Consider the following 19,611-nt stretch of genomic DNA (forward strand, 5'->3'; position numbering starts at 1 on the left):
CTGAGTCAAATATAGAAGTCATTAGCAGGACTCTGGAGAACTTGCCTGCATACTGAGGAGGTAATTCAGCCATTTGATTCAGGTGTGCTGGTTCAGGGACACATCTAAAACCTGCAGGACACCGGCCCTCGAGGCCTGGATTTGAGGATCCCTGGTTTATAGGATCATCAGTTTCAGGCTCCGGCCTGATTGATTAGCCTGTGATGTCGAATTCTGATTGGCTGAGCACCGTCTATCATGTTGGCCAGGGATGACTCATGGCCACTTAAAATAAAGTTTTGTATTATAATATAGTAAATTATTGTGTATTTAAAATATTAGCACTATATCAGGGAGAATGTGGCCACGTTATTATTAGTGGGCTTGTGTGATGCCTGACTCCTGTAATTGTGTTGCAGACATGCTCCCTACCCTAACCTGTACCCAGACCAGTCTCCCAGTGAAGAGTGGACCATGGAGGAGCGCTTCAGGCCACTAACCTTTCACGGCCTCATTCTGCGTTCACAGCTGGTCAACCTGCTTATCAGAGGGGTGTGCTACGCTGAGAACCAGTCGGTCAGTCTGTGACACACATGCATATATGTACATAATAAATTATAGGACTTTTTCTTATATGAGCAGTTTCTGTGTACCCTCTGACACAGAGTGCCAGTCAGCCCAGGTTGTCTTATGCAGAGATGACTGAAGATTACCCACGCTACCCTGACATCCATGACCTGGACCTCGCCCTGCTCAACCCTCGCATGATAGTGGTACGTCCCGTTTAACCGCTGAAGGTCGATGAGGATGTTTGTGGAAAAAAATAAGCAGAAATTTCAAATTCAGCCAAATTTGGACTTGATTCAAATGACAGTCATTCCTGTGTGCACAGGATGTCACCCCCTACATGAACCCGTGTCCCTACACTGTTTCACCCAATGCCCGCATCTCCCAGGTGTTCAACCTCTTCAGGACTATGGGCCTGCGACACTTACCAGTGGTCAATGCTGTTGGAGAAGTGAGTGATCTGGCCCTCTAGTATAAGTGTTTTGATTGTGACGTATGGGGAAACCACAAGTACAAAGTTGTTGCTGTCATCAAACTCATGCTTATTCTCCGCCTTCTCTTTTAGATTGTGGGGATAATCACAAGACATAATTTAACCCACGAGTTCCTTGTGGCCAAACTGCGACAGCACTACATCACCATCTGACCCAGCTGCCATCCCGCACACACCCAGCTCTGTTCAGCTGATCCTGAGCCTGATCCCGAGTCTCAGTCCGGTCCTGATAGCATTCCAAAGTACACACAGAGACCCACAAGCATACACACAGTCTCTGCACATTAACCAGTATAGCTGTCCATCAATGAAACCTTTCAGTTGTATTTCACTGCTTTCCTTCTGGTCTTCCTGCAGTCTAGCCTCTGATACACACACAAACACACACACACACACACACACACACACACACACACACACACACACACACACACACACACACACACACACACAAAACCATCATGAACATTTGCTGTGCATTCAGACTGTGAGCAGCATCCTGCAGTGTGATGCAGCAGCCTGAGTTACTTTAATGTGACTGGTCTTCAGTTCATTCTCAGTGAGTCTGTGTGTTCTGGGAGGAGGGCCGGCTCAGCTGGTTGGTGCAGCACAGAGAGAGCTGAAAACACGCCCATCCGCCTCCATAATTAAAAACATTAAACTTTGGATATGATAGCAAGGATTTTTCTGTCATATATGAACATAAAACACTTTGAGAACACTTCCCCTCTGAGTGCACCATTAACCATCTCAGCAGTACCTTTGGTGAATACTTTGCATCTTTGTGTCTTACTGAGCATCCAGCATGTAGCAGCTGCTTAGAGAGTTACATGTACTACAAACAGGAGCTGAACCTGCCCCAGATCAGCACCTTCGGCTCTTCGTACTTTGTTTAAATGCAGTGTTGGTCGTTCATGGCCTATTTTTAGTTTAGACAATAAGTCTATGAATGTCAGTGTCAGTGATTCCATTTTAGTCCGGTGTAGAGGTCCCCTATATGAACCCTACACTGTTTCATCCAATGCCTGCATTTACTGACATAGTGCTAGTTCACACAAACTGTTGTCTTCAAACATTTTGTTTTGTAAGGCAAAGACTCAGCAGAACCCCAACAATCAGCAGCAATGGTAAGAAGGAAGAAGTCCCCTTAAACAGAGAGGGATCTGCAGGCTCAGGGAGCCCCCTGCACTGACTGGTCTGAGGCTAAAGGGAGCGAGAAGAGAAAGGACAGCATAGCGTGAGGCTTCTGCTGCATCTTAGACCAAACTAACGCGTCTGTCTTCCTCTAATAGACTCAGTGCAGCGACAGCTCCACTGTTGAGCTCATCGTGTTGCTCACAGTTTGAACCGCAGGACATGACAAACTACCAAAATGAAATGTCACCTGCTGAGGAGCCATAATGCCTTCATAGCTGAATGTTGCTGTTGATGTTTTGATTTTGCTTTATTGTTGTCACTGTAGCACTTTTATTTTGTCCGTTTATTTGAATCTTTGTGATTAACTGGATTTTATGCACTAAAAGCAGACAGACGCCCCGCGGCCTGCCACTAAACTCGACCTCCATAGTTTGCGGTAAAGTTGTGACCTTGTCAAGTTCCACCTGCTGTACTGTAACATTTGTAACCACTTCAGCAGTCTGGTTTGCACTGTGTCATTCAGTAACATTCTCATTCATTCAGTTCAGTGTTAAGACTGAGCGAAACTCAGGTTTCCAAGGTTTTGTTCTGTAATTGGACCTTTTTCCGAATGCAAAGCCATGTTTTAGAAAATCACACGTAGAGTGTGTCATGTCCCCACTCATGCTCGTAGGTTTTCCAGCATTATGTTTCTGACCCGCTTTCTGCTGCAGCATTTCATTGTCATTCCTAAAAGGGACTCCAAGTGTGAGTAAAGGCTCGTCAAAGGAAGGGAAATTCCTCTATGTGTATGCTTTGTACCACAGTGGCACATATATGTACATCAAACATTCTTTATTTGATTGTAGCCTGTGCTTTATGTTTTATTTAAGTATTTTTTATACTGTTTTATTTTTATGATTTACTGCCTTCATCTGGAATGAGTCAGCCGTGGACCGAGGCTGTCCTGGATCTTGGTTATACTCAGAGATTGCTCACATGTTGGTGTAAAATCATTGTTATGTTGCCCATTCTACGAAGCAGCTGAGAAGCAGAAAATGAGATTACGATGAACAGTGGATGGCACGCCTTCCTCTATGACCCAAGAGACTGATGGTCAGTGAAGATTTAGACGCTTGTTCGGGAACGTGCTCTACAAATACAGAGCAGGGCAAAAATAAAACTGCAGGCATGGAAGAAAACAAGCAGCGAGACCTCTGCTTTCACTGCTGTTTAAATAAAGGTCTCTGTTTTCTTAATTACAAAAAGTGTTTGTATTGATTTGAATAAGCTGTACAGTCCCAGTTCTGACAGAGCTGGGATGCCGTCTAACATGTAAATAGAAGCAGATCGCAATGACTTGCAAATCTCAAACCCATATTTTATTCACTGTAAGCCTCGGGATGGCTGTGGGTCAGGAGGTAGAGCAGGTCATCTGCTAATCAGAAGGTTGGTGGTTTGATTCCTGGCTCCTCCAGTCTGCATATCCTCAGGCCAGATACTGAACCCTGAGTTGCTCTCTGAATGAATGTGTGTGGCTGTTAGACAGAAGGCACTTTGAAATAAAAAGCAGGGCTTGTGTGTGTGTGTGTGATGTATAAATGCTTTGAGTGCTCAGCTAGAGTAGAAAAGCACTATATAAGAACCAGTCCATTTACCACAGAACACAGGAAACCTGTCAGTGCTTAACGTGAGGAAATGCACCAGTTTAAAGGGAAACATCAGCTCCTTTGGTATTTGGTGGCTGCAGCATGTCTCAGAGTTGCGACCACTGCGTAGATCTCCTCTTTAGAGTTCATAAATAAATGGGAACTGAGGCGATGCCCCAGTTTTGTCTGGTTTGTGATTCTAGCTGCTGCTTTTCGTTTCACAGTGGACCAAATGTCTTCGATCAGTGAGCCGTCTGGACTGCAGGCAGGCCTGTTCAGCACCCACATTCTTGCACTGTATTATAATATGCAGTTTAAGATGTCATCTGGATGGCAGCATATGTTGTTGGAAACCTGTCTATACCTCTTTGATGGAGCCTTTCCAGATGTGCCAGCTGCCAGTATCACAGGCACTAATGCACCCCCGTACCATCGGAGATGGAGGCTTTTAGTGATAACGAGCCACAGGATCGCTCTCTTCTTTGGTTCAGAGGCTGATCAGATTCATCTGACCTCAGAACAGTTTCAGCTTTCCCTGTCAATTTTAAATAAGCTTTGGCCCACAGAGGAAGCCTTTCTGGATCATCATCACATATGGCTTCTTTGAATGATGGAGCTTTAACCTGCCTCTGTGGATGGTACAATGATTTCTGGATGTGTTCCTGATCCAATGCCCTGATTTCCATCACAGAATCAGCCCTGTGTTTAATGCAGTGCTGCCTCAGAGCCTGAAGATCACAGCCAGGCCTGATGTTCTGCTTTGTCCCCTTGCACACAGGTCTCTCCAGATTTTCTAAATCTCTAGATGACATTATGTCCTGTAGCTGATGAGATGTTCAGTTTTGGCCATTTGACATTGAGGAACATTATTCTAAAATGTCCACAATGTGTAGATGCTGTTTTTGCAGACTGATGAGCTCTGCTCATCTTTACGTCTGAGAAACTCCACCTCTCTCTTTCGTGTTTCTGACCTGTTAACCTGTTTAGCTGCAAAATGTTCCTCCAGCTGTTTCTTTTAGTACCACTTTTCCAACCCTTTGTTGCTCCATCCCAACGTTTTTGAGATTAAATTCAAAATGAGCGAATATTTTTCTTAAAATTATACATTTTCTCAGTTTAAACATTTAATGTGTTTTCTATTTTCTACTTTGAATAAAATATGGATTTGTGAGATTTGAGACTCATTGCTTTTATTTACATTTTATACAGCATCCCAACTTTATTGGAAATGGGTTTGTTGGTAAGGCTGGAAATAACCCTGTATGCAGGTTGGAGTGTAATTAAAAATACAATAATTGTTGTAGTGTGTGCACTGAAAAAAGGGACAAAATGAAAGACAGTGAAACTGGTCAGTGTGCATAATAAACTAATTTATACATGTGTTCTTTGACCCTATTCTTGTCGCCCCCCCCCCCCCCGGACAGACAAACTCCGCAGAGAAAGGCCCCTCCAAACCAGGAGGTTTATATATAACATATATAATACTTACAGACCTAACTTCACCTCAAAGGGATAAAAAAGGATGCAGTATCCATGACAGTGTCACAGTGCAGAGTTGCTTTACTTCAGCTTTACTATATTACAGCTGATGAAAGGAAATGATTAATAATATTAATTAATAATGGGCAAGATATTGAATCCCAAGTCACTCCCAATGCATCCATGTGTGAGTGTGTGAACATAAGGTTAAAAGTGTGTGTGTGTGTGTGTCAGTGAGGTTTGGAGTAAGAAAGCACTTTAAATGCTCAAGTTGAATACAAAAGCACTACATAAGTACCTGTTCATATAAAACAGCCATATGGCTGTAAACTCTATTTTGCTGCACATTTGACATTTACATTCATATTAATAGATCTCACAGCAGTGAGGAACACATTTTATTACAGTAGAAGTCTTTGTGAAAGTGCTGTAACTAAGTTTAAGGATCTAATTCCTTCATTATTATGCTCTTCAGTGCCAACACAGTGCAGAGCAGCTACCTAAACTCTGCTCCCAGTGAGGTCGATTATCTTGTCAATAGTTTTACATCCTCACTGCGTACGACTTTGGATACTGTGGCTCCTCTGAAAAGGAAAGCCTCAAATCAGAAGTGCCTGACTCCGTGGTATAATTCACAAACGCACAGCTTAAAGCAGATAACCCGAAAGCTGGAGAGGGAATGGCGTCTCACTAAATTAGAAGATGCTCATTTAGCCTGGAAAAAGAGTTTGTTGCTCTATAAAAAAGCCCTCCGTAAAGCTGTTTTGTTGCATTTGCGCAATATTTCTAAAATTAGAAACATGAGAGTGATGCTGAAAAGCTAATCCATGCATTACTTCTAGGCTGGACTATTGTAATTCATTATTATCAGGCTGTCCTAAAAGCTCCCTGAAAAGCCTTCAGCTGATCCAAAATGCTGCAGCTAGAGTACTGACAGGGACTAGAAAGAGAGAGCAGATTTCTCCCATATTGGCTTCTCTTCATTGGCTCCCTGTTAAATCTAGAATAGAATTTAAAATCCTTCTCCTCACCTACAAGGTCTTGAATAATCAGGCACCATCTTATCTCAAAGACCTCGTAGTACCATATCACCCCAACAGAGCACTTCTCTCTCAGACTGCTGGCTTACTTGTGGTTCCTAGGATACTTAAGAGTAGAATGGGAGGCAGAGCCTTCAGCTTTCAGGCCCCTCTTCTGTGGAACCAGCTCCCAGCTTGGATTCAGGAGACAGACACCCTCTCTATTTTTAAGATTAGGCTTAAAACTTTACTTTTTGATCAAGCTTATAGTTAGGGCTGGATCAGGTGACCCTGAACCATCCCTTAGTTATGCTGCTATAGGCCTAGTCTGCTGGGGGGTTCCCATAATGCACTATTTCTTTTCATTCACCTTATTTACTTTGTTTATACTCCACTCTGCATTTAATCATTAATTGATATTAATCTCTGGCTCTCTTCCACAGCATGTCTTTTCTCTCGCCTCAGCCCAACCGGTCACAGCAGATGACCCCCTTCCTCCCTGAGCCTGGTTCTGCTGGAGGTTTCTTCCTGTTAAAAGGGAGTTTTTCCTTCCCACTGTCACCAAGTGCTGCTCATAGGGGGTCGTTCTGACTGTTGGGTTTTCTCTGTATTAGTGTAGGGTCTTTACCCACAATGCAAGCGACTGTTTGTTGTGATTTGGCGCTATATAAATAAAATTGAATTGAGTTTAAATTGAAAGTTGGAGCACACCCTCCGGTCTCCCTTCTTAAAGATGGGGCCCACCACCCCGGTCTGCCAATCCAATGGCACTGTCCCAGATCTCCACGCGATGCTGCAGAGGCGCGTCAACCAAGACAGGCCTACAACATCCAGAGCCTTCAGGAACTCAGGGCGAATCTTGTCCACCCCAGGGGCCCTGCCACCAAGGAGTTGTTTAAGTGCCTCAGTGACCTCACCCCCAGTGATGGGAAAGTCATCTCCCTCATCCCCAGACTCTGCTTCCATTACAGAAGGCATGTCAGTAGCCTCACCGAAGTCCTCCCACACCTGAGTTTTTGCTTCAGCCAATGCCTGAGCTGCATTCCACTTGGCCTGCCGATACCTGTCAGCTGCCTCCGGAGTCCCACAGGCTAACCAAGCCCGATAGGACTCTTTCTTCAGATTGATGGCTCCCTTCACCTCCGTGAATCGCCACCTTATCGTGGTGGAGGGGTTTGTGTGTCCCAGTGATCCCAGGAGCTATGTTGCCCGGGGGCTTGTCCCCCTGGTAGGGTCTCCCATGGCAAACTGGCCCTGGGTGAGGGTCCAGACAAAGAGCGGTTCAGAAGACCCCTATGTCTGTAACAATGAGGGAACAGTTTACCCTGCCCGGGATAGGGTTACTGGGGCCCCACCCTGGAGCCAGGCCTGGGGAGGGAGCTTGAGGGAGTGCATCTGGTGGCCAGGCATTAGCCCGTGGTGCTCGGCCAGGCGCAGCCCGAAGAGGTTACATGGGCTCGCCCTCCTGTAGGCCCACCACCCGCAGGAGGCGTCGATGGGATCGGGTGCAGTGTGTTTGGCAGTGGCCGAGGGCGGAGGCCCCGGAGAACCGATCCCCAGCTATTGAGACTGGCTATTGGGACATGGAATGACATCTTTCTCGTGGGGAAGGAGCCTGAGCTAGTGCGTGAGGTTGAGAGATACCAGCTAGATATAGTTGGGCTCACCTCAACGCATGGCCTGGGCTCTGGAGCCAGTCTCCTGGAGAGGGGCTGAACTCTGTTCCAGTCTGGAGTTGCCCTCCGTGAGAGGCGGCGAGCTGGGGTGGGTATTCTTGTATCCCCCCGACTTGCTGCCTGCACGTCGGAGTTTTCACTGGTGGACGAGAGGGTTGTTTCCCTGTTTCCTCGGGCTGGGGAATGGGTCCTGACTGTTGTTTGCGCTTATGCGCCGAATGACAGTTCAGAGTACCCACACTTTTCAGAGTCGCTGGGCTGGGTGCTGGAGAGTGCTTCATCTGGTGATTCCATAGTCTTACTTGGAGACTTCAGTAAGACTATGGATGACAGTGAGACCTGTGGGCAATGACAGTGAGACCTGTTATCTTTTACAAGACAAAACTTTTCAGGGTTTATTTAGCTCCACACTGTTCAGAGTTAAATGAAGTTCAATGTTTAGCACTGGTGTGTGAGTTACAGAGTTACACGCAGTTACACAAATAACACTGACTTACATTTTTTTGGTAGTGTTAATTTTACGCCTTAAATAATTACTTTATCCACACAGAAGACTTCTCTTTGAAGAGCTTGTCTGTCCTGCTTGGTGCTGTTCCCAAACCAGACTATGACGTTCCCCATGAGGATGCTTTCAATGGTTCCACAGTACCTTGGAGGGCGGTCTGAAGTCCCTTAGATGTCTGAGGTGGTGGAGATGCTGGCGAGCCTTCTTTGCTGTGGAGCTGGTGTGGTAAGACTCAGCCGGCATTCCATTATTTTTAAATCATTTAACAATGGTTCCAGTAGAACAGCTGTGATCTACACACTTGCTTACGGAAGACACAAATGTCTGGATTTCTGCACATGAACTTCAGTGTTTCTAAAACTGGCACATTTGTGACCCGATCTGGCAAAAGGAGCTGGAAGTGGCAGGTGCTGATTCTTAGTGCGCTGTATCGGGGCCATTCCCGGGTTCATGGGATGTTCTTAGTAACAATGACGAGACCGCTTACTTGGAACCCTCGTTCATGCTACCAGTGATAAAGTTATGTTGCATATTATGCAAAGTAATTTTAATGATGACATCACTGCCTGCTGGTCTGGAAAGCTTCTGTGAGGTGTTTAGGTGCCACCAGCAATCTCATGGGCTCAGTTCAAGAAGGTGACATCGCAGTGCCATCAGTACAACACCATCTGAGCCACTGTCACTGTGTGTGTGTGTGTGTGTGTGTGTGTGTGTGCATTCCCTGCAGAAACTGGGTCAGGGTTGTTAGTGTGAGTTTGACACTTACAGCAGCTTCTGGCAGAAGGACGTCGGCTAAAAGTGCAGACACTTTGTCATGCTGTAGAATAGGTTAAAAATCAGATTTAAAAAACTTTCTGTGTTTCCATAATGCACCAAAATCATCAATAGAATCAGTGTAAGTTGTAACTATTTTACCTTCAGCCAATTTACATTCTTCAGTGAGTGCAGCCAGCTCAGCATCTCAGCTGTGCAATGAGTAGGTGGAGAAACTGCCGTCAAGCTTCATACTGTGACAGCTGCATCGCCCACTTGGTTCTGACCAGTAGCTGGATGGGAGATGCTGAAGCATCTACAAAGAGAACAAGATCAGGGTGAGGAGAACATACTTCGTTTAGCACAGGAACACAATTATAATTTTGAATTTTATATTTTTAACTTAGATATTTGTTTTTATCTTGTGTGCTGTAATGTGTAAATTACAGATTTTATTCCTTTTTATTTCTACAATGTGTCAATTACTTGTTTTTATATATTCTTACTACTTACTATCAGCTGCAGGTACAAATATATTTCACTGACCACTGTACTGTGTATAACTGTGCGTGTGACAAATAAACCTTATCTTATCTTATCTTCTTCCCCAGCAACAGGCAGCAGTGTGGCAGGATCTGAAACATTGCCACACTGATGTTTGGCATGTCAAGCAGAATTGTGGTGTAGCTGAGCCAGTGTGCTGCTGACAGATGTGACATCTTCTGCTTGAAACGAGTGAGACAACCTGCATGGGGAAGAAGCAAGGTTAGATCAGAGTAACCAACGATATCATGTGAGGCCATCGCGGCCGTGTCAGCTGCAGCATCAGCTCGGACACAGCGAGGCAGGACCTAGCTTTGCTGAAAAACAGGCCACAGGTCATCGTCTCCCTCCACGGTCCTGTAACAAAATAGAAGTCATGCAACCATTTTTCTTATCAACTGTCTGTGTGACAGGCCTGCTGGGGTCAGACAACCCCAAACTGGGTGCAGACTGGAGAGCGAGCTTTGCTCAGCCCATCTCCAGGTCACTGCATCACACGACTGTAACCCCTTCCAATGCACAATAGCACCAAGTGGTGCTTCCAAGACAGCACAGTTGGGGATGAATGTGCAACAGATGGAGCACATTCCTCGAAAAGACAACACTTGCTTCTTCGATTTTTTGGTGTTAGTATGTTTTGAATTGCTTCAACATGCTTGGGTGAGAGGGATTTGAGCTCAACTGTGATCACTTGACCCAAAAAAGTGGCCTGTTCCTTTGCAAACTGCAGTTTAGAAAGACTGGCTTTGTGTCCCTCTGCTGCCAGATGCTCCAGTAAACTTACAGTGTCAACTTCACATTGCTTTTTATTTGGGCTGCAAGAGAGTCATACCATTGGTGAGTTACAGTGAATGCATCGTGGTGGGAGCCTCACAGTATCCAGGACACAAGCGAGTATGTGTATAACCTCGCCCTTTAAAGGTGAAAAGCATTTACCAAATCCACCACAGAACCAGCAAATATCAGGAGGCACCACACAAGATAATGCAGGGGTCTGGAACATTAGTGGCTGTCAGCTGCATTTACTGACTGTAAATCCTGTATGAATTTCCACTCAGTAGGTTGCTCTTTATCACAAATTCTCTTAACAGGAAAGTTGGTGTGTGCGCTGGTGAATGGTCACATGGAACAATTAATCCTGCTTCCATCAAAGACTCAAAAACAGGGTTAATACTAGAAGTGGCTTCCTGACTTCAATTCAGTTCATTTCAATTTTATTTATAAAGCACCAAATCACAACAGCCATCTCACAGCTGCATTACATGACATTTCAATTTTCAAACACAACACATATCAGAAACCCGACAGATCCATAAATACTCTGAGCAAAGCATAAGAAAAATGCTATTTGATAGTTTACTTTCTTCTTTTTCAAATGTTTCCTGGAAAAATAGTGTTGTGTACACCTATATAACGCCACTGCCGAGCATCCTGTTGGCTAATGTCCAGTCACTGGATAACAAGCTGGACGAACTCAGGGCCAGGATACAGTTTCAGAGGGACATAAGGGACTGCAACATCATCTGTCTCACGGAGAAATGGCTGACTCCCCTCATACCGGACCACGCCGTACAGCCGGCGGAGTTCTTCAGTGTTCATCGCACGGACAGAACGAGTGAGTCTGGAAAATCAAGAGGAGGAGGTGTGTGCCTAATGATTAATAACAACTGGTGTGACAGTAGGAATGTTGTCCTTCTGAAACAATCATGTTCACCTAACCTGGAGCTCCTAACCCTGAAATGCCGTCCCCACTACCTGCCCCGCGAGTTCACTTCGGTCATCTTCAGCGCCGTCTATATTCCACCTCAGGCGGACACAAACACTGCACTATCCGAGCTACATGAGGCGATTTCCACCTATCAGGCTAACCAGCGTGATGCGGCTCTCATCGTAGCCGGGGACTTTAACAGTGCAAACTTGAAAAAGCTGATACCGGAGTTGATTCAACACATCGACTGCCCCACCAGAGGAGAGAGGACCCTAGACCACTGCTATTCTCCATTCAAAGATGGCTACAAAGCAAAGCCTCTTCCGCCTTTTGGGAAGTCTGACCACACCTCTGTGCTTCTCATGCCGAAATACAAACAACGGCTCAGGCAGGAACCCCCTGCTGTGAGAGAAGTGACACGGTGGTCTGATCAAACAGAGGCCGCTCTGCAGGGTGCGTTGGATTCAACCGACTGGGACATGTTTCGCAGCAGCGCGGGCGGAGACATCGAGGAGTTTACGGAAACTGTTGTGGGATTTATTGGGAAAGTTGTTGAAGACACTTCACTTAGGAGGACCATCAGGACTTTTCCCAACCAGAAGCCGTGGGTGGATAAATCTGTCCGCGACGCCCTGAGGTCCCGCACCGTTGCCTACAACTCCGGCCTCGCCTCTGGGAACATGGAGGACTACAAGGTTGCATCATACAACGTCCGCAGAGCGGTGAAAGAGGCTAAACATCGCTACGGCCGCAGACTGGAACAGCAACTACAACAGTCTGACTCCAGGGGACTGTGGCAGGGACTACGCACCATCACGGACTACAAAGCACCACACACACACCCGGTGAGTGCCGACGCTTCTCTGGCTGATGAACTCAACATCTTCTTTGCGCGCTTTGAGTCGGGAAGCCGACAGCCCGCTGCGCTCCCGGCCGGAGGGGCGGAGACACTCACTGTGACGGAGCGCGACGTGAGGAGGGCGTTTAGACGTGTAAACACCAGGAAAGCGGCTGGACCAGACGGTATTAGTGGACGTGTCCTTAAGACCTGCGCTGACCAGCTGGCACCTGTGTTTACACTGATATTCAACCTCTCACTGAAACTGTGTGTGATTCCCACCTGCTTTAAAAAGTCCATCATAGTCCCTGTCCCAAAGAAACCACACCCCAGCAGCCCCAATGACTTCAGGCCCATAGCGCTCACCTCTGTGGTGATGAAGTGTTTTGAGAGACTCATCAAGACATTCATCACCTCCTCACTGCCCACCACCCTCGACCCACTACAGTTTGCATACCGGCCAGACAGATCCACAGACGACGCCATATCCTTCCTCCTCCACAAGACCCTTTCACACATAGACACTGGTAAGGGGAACTATGTGAGAGTGCTGTTTGTAGATTACAGCTCAGCATTCAACACCATAGTTCCCTCCAGGCTGGTCTCTAAGCTGCTGGACCTGGGCCTGGGCCCATCCCTGTGCAGGTGGGTTCACAGCTTCCTGACCAGCAGACCACAGGTGGTACGAGTGGGTCACCTCACCTCATCCTCCCTCACCCTCAACACTGGATCCCCCCAAGGCTGTGTGCTCAGCCCTCTGCTGTACTCACTGTACACCCATGACTGCGAGGCCACGTCAGAGTCCAACGTCATCATCAAGTTTGCTGACGACACTGCTGTTGTGGGACTAATCTCTCACAATGAGGAGACAGCCTACAGGAGAGAGGTCTCCCGCCTGGAGAACTGGTGCCAGGAGAACCACCTCCTGCTCAACGTCAGCAAAACAAAGGAACTGATCGTGGACTTCAGCAGGAAGCAGCAGAGGGACTACCATCCACTTCTCATCAGTGGTGCTGAGGTGGAAAGAGTGGACACTTTCAAATACCTGGGAGTGACCATCTCACAGGACCTGTCCTGGACTCATCACATAAACATCACTGTGAAGAAGGCCAGACAGCGTCTCTACCTCCTCAGGCGGCTGAGAGACTTCAAGCTCCCACTCAAGGTGCTCAGGAACTTTTACACCTGCACCATCGAGAGCATCATGCGTGGGAGCATCACCACCTGGATGGGAAACTGCACTAAGCAGGACTTCATGGCCCTAAAAAGGGTGGTTCGTTCAGCTGAACGGACCATCAGAACCACCCTCCCCAACCTGCAGGACATTTACACCACGCAGTGCAGGCTGAGGGCCATGAAGATCCTAAAACAGCCCAGCCACCCCGGACACTCTCTCTTCTCCCTGCTCCCATCAGGCCGGCGTTACCGCTGCCTGAGGACTAAGACTGAAAGGTTGAAGAAGAGTTTTTACCCACAAGCCATCCGTCTGCTCAACTCTGAGCCCTAACTGGACCATTATTGTACAATGTAAATATTATAATTTAAAAAGTGTGTATAGTGTATAGTATATAGAGTATAGTGTATAGTGTGAATTACTTATTTTTATTTTTATTCTTCTTATTTATATGTGTGTGTATATATGGTTGCAGGTACAAAATACATTTCAATGTGCATTGTACTGTGTATAACTGTGCATGTGACAAATAAACACTATCTTATCTATCTTATCTTATCTTATCTTATCATGTATAATTTACATATGTATATGTTTCATAATTGTAAGACGTGGGCAAACCACCAAACAAAATGGCTTGAGTCTTTTATCAAGCATAATGACCAGGTCATTCCAGGGCTGTACACTTACTTTAGCAGGTGGTCGCACTGGTACTAGCAAGTTAAATATTTCAGTAGCACAAAAATAGTTTAGTAGCGCAGACAAGTGTCAGCTTTGCTAACATCCCCCTCTCACCCACCACCATCACAGACTCCAGAGGACATCCCAGCACAGAGCTCGACCTCCGCACCAGTTTGTCGATCCTGCTCCTGTCCCTTTTGGTGCATCCACCTGGCCACTGCATAGAAAAGGGCAGATGCTACTACTGAGTCATAAAAGGTCTTTAACAGAGTCCTGCAGACACTGAAGGACCTCAGTCTCCTCAGCAGGTGGAGTCGACTCTGGCCCTTCTTATACAGGACGTCTGTGTTTGTAGTCCAGTCCAGCTTGTTGAGGTGAACACCCAGGTACCTGTAAGAGACCACTGTCTCCATGTCCTTTCCCTGGATGTTCACCAGTGTTGTAGGGGGTGACTTCCTCCTGAAGTCTATGATCATCTCCTTCATCTTACTGGCGTTGATTTGGAGAGCATTGGTCTCACACCAGCTGACAAAGTCACCGATGACTTCCCTGTATTCCTCGTCGTTCCCATCTGATACACATCCAATGATGGCCGTATCATTTGAAAACTTCTGTAGGTGGCAGTGGTCTGAGTTGTACCTGAAGTCTGAAGTGTACAGACTGAACAGAAAGGGTGAGAGGACCGTGCCCTGTGGTGCCCCCGTGCTGCAGATTACCACATCAGACACAAAGTCATGGCACCTCACAGCATACCTATAGTATGCTCTAATCTCTGTAATAAAATGTTATGGTCAACAGTATCAAAGCTGCACTGAGGTCCAACAGGACAAGAACAGAGATGAGTCCACTGTCAGAGGCTGTAAGAAGATCATTGGTAACCTTCACTAATGCTGTTTCTGTACTGTGATGAATTCTGAAACCTGACTGAAACTCTTCAAATAAACCGTTCCTCTGCAGATGATCAGTTAGCTGTTTTACAACTACTCTTTCAAGAATCTTTGAGAGAAAAGGAAGGTTGGAGATTGGCCTATAATTAGCTAAGACAGCTGGGTCAGTGATGGCTTTTTAAGTAGAGGTTTAATTACAGCCACCTTGAAGGTCTGTGGTACATAGCCAACTAATAAAGACTGATTGATCATTTTTAAGATAGAAGCATCAATAAATGGAAAGACTTCTTTGAACAGTCTAGTAGGAATGGGATCTAACAAACATGTTGCTGGTTTGGAGGAAGTAACTATTGAAGTTAACTCTGAAAGACCAATCAGGCAGAAACAGTCTAAATAAATATCAGTAGTATTAAAAGTAGTTGTACACAAAGATAAGTCTTTGAGATGGTTATGAATAATTTTTTTCTCTTATGGTTAAAATTTCACCATAAGGTTAGGGCTGAGTTAAACTCTCAGGGCAGCATGGTGGTTAGCACTGCTGCCTCACAGTTAAAACATCTGGAAGGCCTGGGTTCGATTCCACCTTGGCCTGAGCCTCTCACTCTCTCTCTGTGGAGTTTGCATGTTCTCCCCGTGTCTGTGTGGGTTTCCTCCCACAGTCCAAAGTCATGCACTTACTGGGGTTAGGTTAATTGGCCTCTCTAAATTGCCCACGGGTGTGATGTAAGTGTGGATGTTGTCTGTCTCTCTGTGACAGGCTGGCGACCTGTACAGGTGTACCCTGCCTCTCACCCTATGTCAGCTGGGATAGGCTCCATCCCCCCTGCGACCCTGAACAGGATAAGTGGAAGAGAATGGATGGATGGGTTAAAATTTCATTTGTAATTAAAGTAATGATTAAGGAATACTCGGCTCTACAGAGCTCTGACTCTACAGTGCTGAAAACAAACCTGGGGTTGTTCTTATTTTCTTCAATTAATGATGAATAGTAAGATGTCCTAGCTTTACGGAGGGCTTTTTTATAGAGCAACAAACTCTTTTTCCAGGCTAAATGGGCATCTTCTAATTTAGTGAGACACCATTCCCTCTCCAGCTTACGGGTTATCTGAAGTTTTAAAATAACTCACAAACTGTCAGACCAACCAGGGAAACTAACATAGAGCCATAAGAAGAAAAGCAGTTCTCAGAGCACATCCCTCTTTGACCGCAGTGTTCATTTTGGTCTGAACTGCTCACCTATAAAGTTTTTGTGACTGTACCATAAACAGTTGCCAGGTGTCACTATCACCACATGTAACCATCTCAAGAAGTCCTCTGCAGAAACGTGCAGCAGGTCAGTGAGATGCAACGTGGTCAGCACCAGCAGCTCCCAGTATCACAGTTCAGAGTGGGGACACGTCTCTCTCTCTCTCTCTCTCTGTCCACTTTTTCTGTTGTTGGTCTCCTTACCAACATACTTCTGTTACTGCCACCGAGCTCTACCTTTCCTTTAATCGCTCCCTCTCTTTTTGTACATCTGTGTTTCTTCCAGGCTTAGCTTTCCACTGGCTCCCTGGCTGACACACCCACACACAATCAGCCCATCACTTGTTGCATTTAAACACCAGTTGTTTCACCTAGCCAGATTTTCTGCAAGGTTTTCTGGTAGTGTTGTTTAGGCTCCTAGTGAAATCTCGTTACTGCATCTTTTGAGCTTGACATTAAACCTTGCAAACTGATTATCTGAGTAACTTTCTATTTTAGAGTCCTATTGTAGTTAAACCTTAATGTGATCACTGGCCTCACCAACACCAAGTGTTTATTTTCCATATTGTTTCTTGTCTGGTTCTGCTGGAGTCTTCTTCCTGTTAAGTTTTCTCATCAGTGAGATTTCAAAGAGAGCCATTCTACCTAAAAGAGGATTAACCCTTTCATTATAGGGGTTCATTTATAAGGCTTTATTAGAATTTTTAAACATACAACAGTTTGATTTTTGGATTTTGCAGTGAATTTTACATGTACTAAAAATATTAAATAAATAACCTTTGAATCACAAATATTTCTCAAGCTATTTTTAACTAAAATGTCAGTCTCCTCGACAGCAATGATAATATGACACTTCCTAACTGACCCTAAACACATTGATGAGGGGGATGATATTTATGACAGGCTCTTTCCATTCGACCCGAGCTGAATGAATACCATGTTGTCATTTACCTCCATTTATTCCAGCCTATAACAAAGCTTCACCTTTAACCAGCAGGGTAATTAAAGCATAGCCTGTCTTACAGAGTGTATAATGACATAAACAGATGTGTGCAGAGGAGAAACACTGATCATTATGATGGATTAGCAAGATAATAATAGAAAAAAACAAATGTGGTGTCATAAATCATGACTGCTGCAACAGTTTATTCATTTTCATATACATAGAGACAGGCATTAAAGCGGAACAGCACCTTCTCTTAATTTATAATTAAATCTGATAGGCACTTTAATACCATCCATCCATGAATCCATCCATCCATCCATCCATCTATCCATCTATCCATCTATCCATCCATCCATCCATGAATCCATCCATCCATGAATCCATCCATCCATCCATCCATCCATCCATCCATGAATCCATCCATCCATCCATCCATCCATCCATCCATGAATCCATCCATCCATCCATCCATCCATCCATCCATCCATCCATCCATCCATCCATCCATCCATCCATCTTCTTACACTTATCTGGGGCTGGCCTGTGCTTCTTCTTCTGTACTTAGACAGAAGCCTAAGCACAGAAACCCAGACCTCCCTCTCCCCAGCAACCTCCAACAGCTTATCCAGGGGAACACTGAGGTGTCCTGGATCTACCCCAGAGCCTCCTCCTGGTAGGGTAGGACATGCCCAGAACATTTCACTCAGGATGAGCCCAAGAGGCATCCTAGTCATATACCCAAACCACCTCAGCTGGCTCCTTTCAATGTGGAGAAATAGCGGCTCTACTTTGAGCTCTTCTTAAACAACTGCACTCTTAACCCTGTGTAGGGGAAAGCCCAGCCAACCCTCAGAGGAAGCTCATTTCCACTGCTTGTATCCGTGATCTTGTTCTTTACCACACAAAGCTCTTGACCATAGGTGAGGGTAAGGATATAGATCGACTGGTAAATAAACAGCTTCACTTTTACAATCAGGTCTCTCTTTACCACAAGGGAGAACATCTACATCACTGCAGCTGCAGAGCCAGAACCAGGCTCAGGGAGGGGCAGTCATCTGCTGTGACCGGTTGGGGCTGAGGGGAGAGAGACAGGACAAAAGACACGCTGTGGAAGAGAGACAGAGATTAATAATAACTAACGATTAAATGCAGAGTGGGGTATAAACAGAGTGAAAAGAGGTGAATGAAAAGAAACAGTGCATCATGGGAACCCCCCAGCAGCCTAGGCCTATAGCAGCATAACTAAGGGAGGGTTCAGGGTCACCTGATCCAGCCCTAACTATAAACTTGATCATAAAGGAAAGTTTTAAGCCTAATCTTAAAAATAGAGAGGGTGTCTGTCTCCTGAATCCAAGCTGGGAGCTGGTTCCACATTTACATGTGGACATGGGTGGAGTGTTTTTGGGGTACTGGTTGTCAAGGACGCCCCTGGGGGTGTGTCTGCTCAGGTACATGGAGTTTTAGGGATGAATGTGATTTGTAGGTGCTACCAAGAACCTTTTGGGCAGCATGGGTTGGCCTTGTTTTCTCAGCCCTGTGTCTCTGAGGCCCCAAATCCTGTGGTGCAGGCACTGTAGCAGTGCCATTATGGTGCTCAGTCCCCACAGGACAGTCCAGGGAGAACAATGGTCAAGATTCCTGGTGGTGTCATGAAGATTGTGGCAGCCATCTGTTCAGTAGAGTATTCAGGCTGTACAGTGATGCGTGCTGGGTTGCTTGCTTCACCCACCCTGGTTTGTGTGGTTACAGCTTATATACCTGTGGTTAATGTAGGGTCCACTGAGGTTGTCTTGTATCCCCGCACTGTGGTTGGCACACTGGACACAGTAAATGTGGTCAGCCTTCCTTCAGGAGTCACTGAGGTGCCATCTGCTATAGCCATGGTGACATCCCAGACAGTTGCTCCTACTGTACAGCAGCAGGTTGAGGACACAGACCCGTCATCGTTGCCTGCTGAGGAACAGGGTCAGGTGAGGTCTCTGCTGAGGCAGTATATTCCTGTATATTCCTGTTTTTTCAGCTCACGATGGAGATTTGGGGTGTACCAACCTAATCTCCCACGACATTCCTTTGGTGGATGATGTTCCGGTCAGGCAGCGCTATAGGCGAATTCCACCCTCTGAATATGAGGTTGTAAAGGAACACATCACCCAGTTGCTTTCTTCCCAGGTTATCTGGGGAAGTAGCAGCTCCTATTGTGCTGGTCAGGAAAAAGGCTGGTAGCATAAGACTGTGTGTTGACTACCGACAGCTCAATAGTAAGACCTGAAAGGACGCTTTTCCTCAGCCACGTACAGTGGCAGTGGCTGAACTTTTCCATATTTTTTTTTACATTACAACCTCAAACATAAAT

General features: G+C 45.8%; 1 protein-coding gene across 1 annotated transcript in view; it reads left to right on the top strand.

Moving 5' to 3' along the window:
• The window catches only part of clcn6 (chloride channel 6), a 53,011-nt gene extending 49,588 nt beyond the window's left edge, over window positions 1-3,423 (top strand). The window contains exons 20-23 of the mRNA XM_030732882.1: window positions 399-555; window positions 645-752; window positions 872-997; window positions 1,112-3,423. Coding sequence (XP_030588742.1) covers window positions 399-555; window positions 645-752; window positions 872-997; window positions 1,112-1,192 — 472 coding nt within the window. The 3' untranslated portion in view covers window positions 1,193-3,423. The remainder of the gene's footprint in view (window positions 1-398; window positions 556-644; window positions 753-871; window positions 998-1,111) is intronic.
• Window positions 3,424-19,611: the final 16,188 nt, after the last annotated feature.

Source organism: Archocentrus centrarchus, chromosome 7 (assembly GCF_007364275.1).
Source record: "Archocentrus centrarchus isolate MPI-CPG fArcCen1 chromosome 7, fArcCen1, whole genome shotgun sequence".
Classification (NCBI taxonomy): Eukaryota; Metazoa; Chordata; class Actinopteri; order Cichliformes; family Cichlidae; genus Archocentrus; species Archocentrus centrarchus.